The 12,246-nt window shown below is 39.8% G+C and overlaps 3 protein-coding genes across 3 annotated transcripts in view; 1 reads left to right on the forward strand and 2 right to left on the reverse strand.

The window, feature by feature from the left end:
* The window catches only part of ccdc88b (coiled-coil domain containing 88B), a 59,306-nt gene extending 57,690 nt beyond the window's left edge, over positions 1-1,616 (reverse strand). Inside the window, exon 1 of the mRNA XM_052073051.1 lies at positions 1,392-1,616. Within this exon, the coding sequence (XP_051929011.1) occupies positions 1,392-1,451 (60 nt within the window). The 5' untranslated portion in view covers positions 1,452-1,616. The remainder of the gene's footprint in view (positions 1-1,391) is intronic.
* Positions 1-12,246, forward strand: part of scyl1 (SCY1-like, kinase-like 1) — a 123,254-nt gene that overhangs the window by 54,416 nt on the left and 56,592 nt on the right. The gene's annotated exons all lie outside the window — the stretch shown is intronic.
* On the reverse strand, positions 4,563-11,907 carry rom1b (retinal outer segment membrane protein 1b). The gene is made up of 5 exons (XM_052075732.1): positions 11,172-11,907; positions 10,149-10,391; positions 8,303-8,490; positions 5,888-6,134; positions 4,563-5,206 (listed from the first exon to the last, which is right to left on the reverse strand). The coding sequence occupies exons 1-5, from the start codon at positions 11,319-11,321 to the stop codon at positions 4,979-4,981; spliced, it is 1,056 nt and encodes a 351-aa protein (XP_051931692.1). The 5' UTR covers positions 11,322-11,907; the 3' UTR covers positions 4,563-4,978.

Raw genomic sequence — 12,246 nt, forward strand, 5'->3', positions numbered from 1 at the left:
AACGTTAGCCTGTCTGCCTTCTCCCCCTCAACACAGAACTCCCTTTTTCAAACAGATTTTTGCACATATCTCCCATCAGTTATAGATTCATAACACAATGGGCATCTGACTGTCACTGGGGAACTTTGCTCCTTGGCCAACTGCAGGGAGGAAAAAGCAGTTCTTGAAGCATGAGGTTTTGGTCCTGATGGACCTCAGTGGGCGACCAGTAAAGGAAATTGGAAACGGGCAGCCTTTTCACACAAGCTACCACACAGAAGTCTCTTACACCCTTGTGGGCAGGTGGGATGAGTGCGCTCACACTTAGAAAGCGTTTTAAGGTGACAGGCAGCCAAATGAGGCCGCAGCCAATATTTCAAGCTCTGCTAAGAAGAGCTGCCAATGCAAATGGCAGTATAATGATTGTTTTTTTCTACCTGCACTGTTGGTAAACAAGAGACACAACCTGGACATGGTTGGGCATCTGAGGTAAGACCACGTGGTTGAGCTCTTGAGGATAAACAAGGTGGTATACGTCATTCAGTGCGTGACTCGCATTGCCGTGCTTCCGTGTCGCTGAGTAAGCGCAGTGGCAAAATCCCCTCAAGGAAGATTCACAGTGTCGACAAGCTGCAGGCACAACGAAGAATTTGTCGTGTGGCTCATCTTAAGAGCTGGACTAAGGCAGCAGCCATGTACATGCATAGACACCCTCCAAGTGGTGCTCAAGCACCAGCTTTTTTGCCCTGTATGAAAAAAGTATTTTCTGCTTGAGAAAAAAAACAAGTTTTCTTCATTCAACAATGCTGTATTTAAAAAATGAAGAAATAAAGGTATTATGATATCTGACAGGCATTTTGGAGGTTGTCCCCTGACAAAAGGCCATAAGTTTAAAGCTTTTATCACAAAAACTACCAAAAACTAGCTCAATGAAATTGAACAGTTCAAGTATTGAATTAATGTTATCAGAAAATACAAATATAGAATCTCGATCCGAAAATTCCAGGTGATTTCAACAATGCCAAAACTAATGTCCTGCGAAGTTTTGAGGACACCGTGTATTCGTTTTCTTGTGAGGAACTGTCTTATTGTAAGAAAACAAAAAACAGAAGCCAACCAAGAACACGGAAGTGTTGGGGCTGAAATGGAAAAAAAAAAACAATTTTGAAGAGGCAAAGGACAATTCTGAAAAGGAGAAGTAGGTTTGTTTTGCTGCACACAATGAACTGATGTATTTAACAACCATAAATATTGTATTTTAATTTGCTCAAATGGAAAGGTGAATGTAACTGACCCGTGCAAATCATACACTGAAGCCGTGTAAGATTCTTATACTTTCTGCGCATCATTGTTAGAAAAAAAAATGATGACCTTTTCCTCTGGGCGAGAGTGATAAATGTTAAATGACATACCCAGTGCACCAATGCACTCTCCATGAATTCTTCTATTATCTCCATCACACTTGAGTCCATTGTAGTGCCAAAATAGATGAGAGGCACAACTGCAGTCAGGCAGATGATTAACAAACAATATCAGTTCTCTACTAGAGTGACTCTCACAGAGTCCATCTTCTGTCAAGTGAAGTAGTTTGACATTTGTGAGGCTCTTCTCCTCCCTTCCTCTCTCCTCCACCCCCTCCTCTTCCTCTCTGACTGTGACGCCCAGTTTCATTGCAAAACCACACCGGAATTGTGAAAAGGCTCATGTTGCATTTGTTAGGCAGTCTTCTTTCCACACGATCATGTTTCCTATTATTCGAATGGATCATAACGTATGTCATATGGGGATTTGACAAATCATGTGCTGAGATCCCATGATGAGGCCTCATAACCTCATGTGTGTGCAGAAGAGCAAAATCCAGCTCACCCTTTTTTTATTTGTTTCTCTCATGTTAATTGTCTGGATGTAAAATGGGCCAACGTTGCTTTACATGCAGTCAGACATAATGTGGGCATTAAGGGGAAAAACAAAGATTATTAAAGCAATTTAGAATTCAAGGGACCCTACGTCAGTACAGACTGAGCGAATCAGTATTTACTTCATTCCTGTTTTTGCACACTGTGTGTTGGCGCCCTCTAGTGGTAAACAATCAGAGGTGCCATTTGCATCACTTTCGAGCACATTGGTAAACAGCAAATTTTAATCAAAGAGAGCTTTAAGAGTATCTAAAAGTATTATTTACTTTTTATTTACAGCACGTCAGGTTTTTGAGATAATGTTTTGGTGTTTAAAAGTTTGACCTGTAAAAGCATGTGCGGTACGGGTTGTACCATGCTTTGTAACTTATACCTATGACATTTCTGGAAGAAAAAAAATTCCGCCTGTTGCTGAAACTGACCCTTAATTCATAAAATGTGTCAAGTATAGTTGTCTTTTACATATTATATTATTATTATTGTTTTTGTTCGGAAACAAGAGAATGCGTCAAATATGCTCCCTTTTAAATACTCACTATTGCTTGCACTTTCTGATGTGCGTTATGATCTGCATAGTATCAAATGGAGCAATATTAATAATAATGTCCTTTACGTATCTTAATAAACAAGGAATTTAATAATACATGTAAGTGATTTAATTGATGACGTTTGCATTTACTACTGAACATTACTTACTGCTGGCTGGACTGGCCATTCAACTTTCAGGGCAGATGAGTAGTTTTGGTGCATCAACATCTTTTGGGGCCAATACAATGCTTGAAGTCATTATTTTGCTCCAGTTTACCCCAAGAGACTGGTCCACCATTCACAAATATATATCGTATTTTTCAAGCCATAAGGCGCAATTAAAATCCTCAAATTTTCTCAAAAAGTGACATTGCACCTTTTAATCCGGTGAGCCTTATGTATTTTAGGGATATCGGATTTTAAGTTTGTCATCTTTCATTCAAATTCCTTTCTATTTACTTTCACACATCAGGCATACATGGCTTTCTCACACCGTAACCAGAACTACATCCTCCTTTGGTGTCTAATGCAAGATGAGCGATTCTGGTGGCACATTTCTTTTGTTACAATGTGGGATAATGTCGTTGCTGTACGAGCCAGGTAAACAACACAGCCGCTCCTCTTCTCCACTTGAAGCAACCCGCATTTTGATTCACATCGAACAAAAGAATGTGAGACCTGGTTTCACCCTCGCAAAATAATGGTAGATCTATCAAGAAAGCATGTAGAATAAAGTACCGGTATTTGTCATACAGTACAATGCTTCACAAAGAGAAGGCACCTTCTAATCCAGTTGGCCCTATGTATGAAAATGTGTAAAAATAGACTTGGTGATTGATATTGTTCCGAATAATCCGTTGCATTTTATGGTCCGAAAAAATACGGTGCACAGCAAACTTAACAAAAGAACAACAGCGGCAGAGCTAGATGATTGATAGGGGCGCTCAGAAGTCATGTCTGAATAGAAACTCTCTTTAGATAGAACATTTCATTCTGGCAGTCAACCTTTTCACACCATAGCAAGCAAACAACATGGCTGAGAAGTATACCGTCCCATTCACAATCACGACTTCATGAAATAAAATCAGTGAAAATGCAAGCAGGAACAAACATAATTTAAAAAGCAGTGCATGTGTGTGTGTGGGCGGTCAAAATCAAAATGCAACGATCTATTTTTTTACACCCAACCCCCCCCCCCCCCCCCCCCCCCCCCCCCCCCGAGTACCGGGAATGTTTTAATACATTTCTTGGACTGACTCCAAGTTGTATTTGTTGTCATCATCGTTGAGCGTTTGTAAAACAATGTGTACAAATCTAGGGACATATTTTGGGTTATATTTTTTCCCTCGTTGTCAGTAACCATTAGAGTATGCAAATTACTTCTATTTTAGAAGTATACTGCCAGATTATGACGCACACTGCAAAGACATTTTTTTTCTCTTGTCTAGGGCTTCCCTCATGAAGTTTCCATGCTACCTATAGAATTATTTTGCTAGTTTTGGAGGATGGGTCTAATTTCCGACCTCAGTGTGAACCTGAAACTTGGACTAGTTTAAATATTAACAACAAAATTACTGTCCCCCGCGCAATAACATCAATAATTGCGCAATAACATCAATAATTGCATCAATATGACAGTATATCAGCATGATCACTAAATTTTGCCCCTTCCTAAAGCTCTCATCAATCATCTCTATAGCCACTGCATGAATAAAACAAAACATTGTGTTGTAAGCCTTTTTATTTTAAAAGAAAGGAACACACATATGAAACATCATAGGTTATAAGATTGCCCACTATGATTTTTTTAATGGCATTTTAACCTGTTTTGCTTCATGTAATCGGGGGGGAAAAAACATAAAAACTTGTAGTTGCTCTATGGCAGAGTGTGTTGCCATGCCTATGCATCATTTCTAGGATAATGTACACTCAGGATTATCCGATTGTTTCTGAGCTGCCTAGACAAGATGACAGCTTCATATAGAAGTAACACACACACACACGCGTGCATGCAAGCACACGTGCGCACACACACACACACACGTACTGAGACACAAAGACAAATTGCTCTCAGATTGGCCTATACAGTTTGTTTCTTTCCTCTTGTTCCTTGTAAAAATAGAAGCAGAAACTACAAAGTGGTTAAAATGTCTACCTTTAATAGCCTGCATGTGCATTGCCACTTTTAAACATTTTCCAAAGCATTTAATTGCAGTTCAGAAAAACTCTAAAGCTGTGAGATTATTAATACAGTGCACACGGGATGATCTATGACATCATCTTAAAAGTATCAGATTAAGGGCAAAATGTCAACTAAATCTGTTAATACTGTTAGAACGCAACTTACTACCCATCTGCTGAAGAGAAGCTCTGATGGATGGTCACACATTCACATTTTGGCTGCCGTATATTGGTGGAGCATGAATAAAGCCTAATGTTTCAAAACCAGGAGGTGCTCTACCTGCCACCAGCCACAACGCACTCAACCAAGAAAATTTCGATGTGACTTCACAACTTCCAGGATTATTCTGCTTATGATTTTATTCACTCAATTTCTAGCTGGAAGATGGTGGGGGCTTTTCTGCATCAGGAGAGCCATCAGCTGCACTGGGGTCAACCTGGCCAAACTTTAGCAGGAGCAGGATTTTTACTTTGGCTTCCTCCAAGGTCTCCTTCACTCCCTTCTCCAGAAGAAAACCCTCGCTGTCCCCTTCCGGCTGCTCTTGAGCCGTGGCCCCTTCCACCGAGGTCTGCAGGTAGCGCAGGCTCAACAGGACTGACATCTGGACATGTCAAGGCAGAAAGGACAGGAGCAGTGGTCAGTGAGGTATGTGACACCAATAACTATGTGAGGACAAAAGCAAATAAGATTTTAGTTTTAGAAACAACAATAATCATGATCATTTTGACTCAGCTCCAAATTCAGCATTTATTCAATTACCAAAATGTATCTTTAAATCTATCTTAAAACAACAACCAGAAAATAATTTTGTATTAATTAAAATAATTATATATTTGAAAAATTAGGAAGAAATTTCTGCTGTGCATGCTGTGTCCTCTGTGGGGCAGTGTGGTGCACGGATGGAGATACACTTACATGGAGATTAATCGAGTAGAAGAACATGGGGACCTTTATTCATATAACTCGATTTTCACTGATAAGAGGAATATAGGCTTGTAAATATGATTGTTTACATGTCTGCGTGTTCTTCCAGCATTTGTGTGTGAAGTTTCATTATTTCAAGATAAATCTCCTAGTAAAAAGCATCTATTGCCATATAAAAATCAACATGATCACATTTGTACTGTATTGTATATTTTATCACAATATGAACCACATTGAAGGTACTTAAGATGTGCCTCAAATCTTGAGCTATCAAAGTTTCTGCATGATTTTTGTGATTTTGCCATCCTATGCTACTGTCTATGGCTATTGTCAACAATGTCGTGACAGTGTGATCCACCTGTATCAAGATGACTGATAGTACACCAGGACCAGTTGAATTCATCAGGCCCATGTAGTAATCAATCAGAGCCTCCCTGCAGCCACGATTGTAAAGGTTGAGCTCCTCATTCTGGAACTCATAGTTGTAGTGGGCGTTGTTGTCTGTCAGGTGGTACTGCAGGCAGGGCCGAGGGGATGCAGGGTTACAGCAACTGAACGGGACGCCATCCAACAAGTAGCGCCCATCTATGTTGCTACGGATGCGACTAAAGATTGAGGGGAGAGAGGGAGAATAAAAAATGGAATGAAACAAGAAGACATGTTTTAGATAGATAGATAGATAGATAGATAGATAGATAGATAGATAGATAGATAGATAGATAGATAGATAGATAGATAGATAGATAGATAGATAGATGGATGGATGGATGGATGGATGGATGGATGGATGGATGGATGGATGGATGGATGGATGGATGGATGGATGGATGGATGGATGGATGGATGGATGGATGGATGGATGGATGGATGGATGGATGGATGGATGGATGGATGGATAGATAGATAGATAGATAGATAGATAGATAGATAGATAGATAGATAGATAGATAGATAGATAGATAGATAGATAGATAGATAGATAGATAGATAGATAGATAGATAGATAGATACAGTAGATAGATAGATAGATAGATAGATAGATAGATAGATAGATAGATAGATAGATAGATAGATAGATAGATAGATAGATAGATAGATAGACAGGAAAGTAAAAGTCACAAAAACAAGCTGAAAGCTTTACTGAGTCAACAGCACCACAAAGTGCTTTGAGGCTGAGATTTTCTATTGAACTTCACATTCCATGTGCTAAGTGGATGTTATGCTGTTTGAAATGCACATTCTCATACTGTTTTTTAACTAACATTTCTGCAAGCAATGAAATGCAAAGTATGTGAACCTGCTGACAGGGGAGATGATAACATGGTGGAAATTTTTGGCTCATGTTTGAATTTTATGAGCGTGAGGTGGACATGATGATATATGATATAACTAGCTGGTTCGCCGCCCTCCGGGCGGCTCATCAGCTAGTTCCTGCGGAAGGCTGGTAAGGTGGGCCTTCGGCCCACAAAAGTGTTGTTGCTTGGTTCAACTTTTTGTTCATCTTCATTGCTTATCGCGAAAATAAAGAGATGTTTAGCTCTACTAAATAACTAACAATTTCATTGCAATGCTTGTGGGTAGACAACATTTTTTCGCTAAGATGCCCGCGCGATCGTAGTGAGCCAGTGCCTGAGCGGCGCAGTGGCGGCGCGCAGCGGCGCGGTGAAGTAGGTACGTTTTGAAAAGGGACAGACGGAAGGACAGACCGCGTGCGGGACGACGCGCAATATATATATATAGATGATATATATAAACACATAACGGGGTAGGACTAGATACGTTTTTTACTTCATCCTACTCCCTTGAACATAATAACTGTGTTGAATGAAGATTGATTTCTTTCTTTTTACTTTTTTATTTACCTTATTTTCTGTCAAATTATTACTGTATATGTTTTATGTTCAATAAACAAACAAAACAAACAATGATAATTATGAAAATGTAAATAATTATTATGTAACGGTCCACTGTTTTGAAGAAAGACAAGATGCTGGTAGTAATGTCGCTTAAACACCAAAGGGCTTATTAAAGGGGCAGTTACCTCATTTACCTCAGTTACAGGGTGGACAGCAGTTTCATTTAAAGATGAAGTCAAGTCAAAAAATGTATTTGCAATAATGTATTTTATGTGCCCCTACTTATATAAGCAAAGTATTCTGATTCAAATTGCATTTGTGGAATATGATTTAACCAGAAAAATCAACCTGTTTTCATCCATTTCAGCTGGGAGCAGCCATTTTGCCTTGTAGTGCCGCTTGCTCTCGACTGAAAATGACATCATAGTACCTAAGGACTCATCTTGCGAACATCATGTGACCAAACCCAGGTGAGCCGTGATGGTTGTTACCTGAGCTCTTAGCCGACTGTCATTTTCAGTCAACAGCAAATGGTTGTACAAGGCAAAATGGCCGCTCCCTGAGTAGAGTAAAAATCAGCAGATTTTCTTTTTTTCTCAACTCATATTCTACACGTGCAATATTAATCATAATTCCGTGTATAGACTAGTAGGGGCGCATGGAACATATTGTTAAGAATATTTTTTACTTGTCTTCCACCTTAACCACTATAACACGCACTGTAGTTAGCAGAGTGCTGTGTCGGCGTGTCACACTCTTGTACACTAACATGATGAATCCTTTCCTTTATCAGTAAGCCACTGTTTTGCAGAGTCATCATAGCTTTTGAACTCCCACTCCACTGTTGCATGTAAGGATCTTATCTTTTTTACTTTTCTTTGTTCACTGAGCTCATCAGTGTATTATCATGCACTTACTCCTTGATATCCTTGGAAGTGTAGTCCAGGAATCTGTTGCTGACCCACTGCACCTCAAACCAATCCCTAAAGTTGGTGTTTCCACAGCAGCGAAACTCCATCTGCAGACGATCTATTGTTTCTTTCTGGAAACAGCGGCCCGGAACATCAGTGTCCTTGTAGAAACGGATCCCATTCCTCAAACCAACCTGAGTTGAAAGAGATACATTCATAAAGGATGGCTGCTTTTCTATCTTTGTCATGACTAGCCAAAAAAGAACAACAACCCCAAAAAATAAAAATAAAAAGTCAAGCCCACCTGCTAAAAATTTGCTGCGGTCTTTGTTTTAAAACCAAACTACCGGTAACCTTTGTTTTATTGTGACATGACATAAACATATTTCACAGCGTTAATGTAATCTCGTGTTTTTTATAGAATACATGGGGCTGCACCTAACAATTGTTTTCGTCATCGATTTATCTGTTGATCATTTTGTCAATTAATCACTTTATTCAACAACACAAGTATTGATTAAATCAAATTGACAGTGCAGAAAATGCTGAAACAAATAAATTATGATAACGTTCCTGGTTTGATCCATTACATGTCAAAAAACATGCAAAAATGTTCATCATTGTTTTCCAAAGTAAATGGAAATTATTTGGATTCAACACAAATAAAATCAGTCAACAATTTTCATGGAGAATGACAGAAATAAGACCATATTTACTGTTGAGTAGCTGAAATGGTAAGTATTTGGACTATCTTAAATCAAAAAAATTATCTTAACAATTCATCCATTATTAAAAATAATTATTGATTCATTTGATAAAAGATTAATGGTCAATTAATTGTCGCACCTCTTAAAATACAATCCAGTGCTACACTACATAATGTGTAATATTTCTCTGAAAGTGCCAATTAAAGGCAGTTTTCCTGATCATATTTAGATCGCATTAGCTTATGCTTTAAGGTTATGCCCATTCAGTGCATATCGACTTTTAGGTCCTCAGCATCAGGCCTCGAGTGGGCAATTTGGAAAATTGGGCAAGATCCCCGTCGACTGGGCTGCATTATGTTTGAACTCTGCAAATAAAGTGAGTTCGTGACATGTATTATCACCTTTTCATATAAATCTACTGCTAACACATTCATGTAGTCCATTATAGTATGTGTAACACTGTCTGCACTACCTTTGTTCTTAAGGGTGTTACTAAGTCGCAAAGACCAAAAGTTATGATAAATTAATACACAACTAGAAACAACACCACCGTAACTGTATTACGCCTTGTCTGTAGGGAAACAAATGAAAGAGGCGTAACACAGTCACAATTGTTACTTATAATGGCTACAAAGCATTGGAAATCCTGCCTTTCTCTTAAACAGGATCTGTTGCTTGAAAGCTAGCGTCAATACACAACAATGTGCCTTGGAAGTGGTTATGAATATGTTTCAAATAACAGTGAAAACAGGAAGCACCGTGTTTGCTACCTAAATCTGGCTAGAGAGCATTTGATAAATGTGCATTTTTAAGTGTACATTTTTTAACCCATGTCATGTACCCTTGCATATTGGTCCTTTTGTGACCTTTTATCCATTTGAACAGTTTATGTTCTCACACTTGTTCAAATAAGCACTGATCGTGCTCTTGTGAGCATATTTAATTGTCATTATGATTTTTGATTAAATGCAAAATGAAATATCAGTGGACGGAATGGTCAACTATTTTGGATTGATGTGCTAATAACCCTGAAATTGTATAGCCTCATTAAAAGGTTATGAACTAAAGTGCCATGAAACTATAGGCTTAAAAATGAGATCCCTGCTCAATTAAAAACAAAAAAAAACTCTATTATATGAGCCAACCTTCAGAGACTCTTCCAAGCGCCCCTGTAGGGCGTAGCTGAGCACCACCACGGTGACAAGCAGGCAACAGATGAGTGCGGCCAGAGCATACCAGCCCAGCAGGAAAACCTTCCAGCGAGGGAAGCGACTGGGATCCAAAGAGTCCTGGCATACTCGGCCTGCCATCCAGTTGGTGCCGATGGAGGCTAGGCCCACCAGCATCAGGATGTTGGGCACCACGTGGATCTCTGTGTTCTCCATCACCTCCACAAGGAAAGAACACACTGAAAGGTTACCAAAAGCATATAATAGTAAAAGACAGATGTTTTCTACAATAAGTGATTCGTTGGGACCGCAATTTAATATTTTTATTGTATGGTAGTTCCATGGTTTAAATAACATGGAGAAGGAAAGCTCATCCTTATGCTGTGAAGTAAATTTACTCGTTTTCTATTTTTATTTAACACACTCTGCCTGCTTATTTTTTCTTTTGTCCTTTTCCTTTGAGTAGCGAATGATTTGTGACAAGTACAATCTTCGAATCACAATGTGGATCAATATTTTTATAGGCGCTAAAGCTTTAGACTTTTGAAGCAAGTGTTGTTCTCATGCCTTTTTTTTTTTGTGCGCCAGTCAATGCTCCTTCTCAAGCAAATCAATAATACTTTACTTCATGACTTGGAGAGTACGGTGGCCTTGCTAATACTGGTGATTGATAATGTAGAAGAAGCCGCAAGCCGCACATTGATGTCCTGCAGATGTCCTGTGCTGTCAGCTACTTGTTAATGTTGGCAATCAATATCGGTCCAAAGGACATCAGTGAGTTCACATTGACTTCGCAATATTAGTTTAACTATTCACAGTAAGCAGAAAGACTATCAGATTGCTTATGTTTATACTGAAAATAACCTGAAATACAACAAAAAAGACAAGACTTTTGATAACGTAAATACTCAATGGGCCAGATTAAGGAACAAAGTGGGTTATAGGTGAAGGTCAGCACTTTGTCAACCCCTCATGATTTTTTTTTCATTCAAGCTTTACCTCAGCCCGACGGAGCAGCTCTATCTTAAGGTAGACCCCCAAGGAAAAAACGAAGGAGCCGCACAACACGGCCATCCACGACAAGAGCCACAGGCCCTGGGCCAGACGCACTCGCCTGTGCTGGGTGAACTTCATCTTCAGCAGCGCCATGGCTCCTTATCGCGCACGGCTCGACTCCAATCGCAAGAGAAAAGATGAGAAAGGAAATATAGGTAAGGGTGAGGAGAATGGAGCTCTACAACGTTCTGTGAATCCAGAGGTGGCCAGCTGCATGAAAAAGGAAGACCCTCAGAAGTTGTGTTGTAATCCAGTGGTCAAAGCAGGCCGACGCTGGCGAGTTATTAGCGGGATGAGCTAATCCAAGTTGTTCCAGGTGGAAAGGATAAGCAGAGGACAATCAATCCGAGTCCATAATCCAAAAGCGCAAATTTAGTTTGATAAAGAATTTGGGGGGAAATAAAGTGATTGATGTATAATCTGAGATTTTGCAAAAAATTACAGAAAATTGACAATTGAGAAAAGAGTCCTTTTTTTCCTGGAGATGACACCTTCTCCACTTGGGTAACTAATCAATCTGTGGTCGACCCCCGACCCATCCAAACTGGAATCAAAGATTTCCTTCTCTTGATGTGATCTTGTCGTTAATTAGCGCCTTGGTGGGTTTGTGCATACGCGGTGCCCCCTCTAAACCGCCAAACCCATGGTTGGAGGACACAGAGACTGGGCAAAGTGGAGAGTTTGGAACCCTAATCCCCCCATCAGAGTCCCTGGGATCCTATTAGGAACCAGGGGCCAATAGGAAAGCAGGCCAGTGTCTGATCAGCAAATTTGTTCTGATGGACACTTGGAAGGGAGGGCCGATTGATATAGTATGGCAGCTTTAGTCACCTGACATTTATGTCATGGACTGTGGGCGTTCGAGCAACCTGGAGAAACCTGACCATAGGTCATTGGAGGCGTGTAATGTGCAGGGAGGGCTCCGGGGCCTTTCCGACACCTGGAAATATGTCCTGTTGGGTCCCACCACTTTAGTGCTTGATTTCAAGGGCCCTTGTCAGTCATGGGCCCTTAAAAA

Source organism: Hippocampus zosterae, chromosome 1 (genome assembly GCF_025434085.1).
Source record: "Hippocampus zosterae strain Florida chromosome 1, ASM2543408v3, whole genome shotgun sequence".
NCBI classification, from domain to species: domain Eukaryota; kingdom Metazoa; phylum Chordata; class Actinopteri; order Syngnathiformes; family Syngnathidae; genus Hippocampus; species Hippocampus zosterae.

Bases quoted from the DNA above. Each gene is read 5' to 3' on its own strand.
- rom1b (XM_052075732.1), bottom strand. From the start codon at position 11,321: ATGGCGCTGCTGAAGATGAAGTTCACCCAGCACAGGCGAGTGCGTCTG. The intron at 10,392-11,171 runs GTAAAGCTTGAA...TTCCTTGTGGAG, and splicing joins AGCTGCTCCGTCGGGCTGAG to GTGATGGAGAACACAGAGAT. The intron at 5,207-5,887 runs GTGGATCACACT...TGACATGTCCAG, and splicing joins TATCAGTCATCTTGATACAG to ATGTCAGTCCTGTTGAGCCT.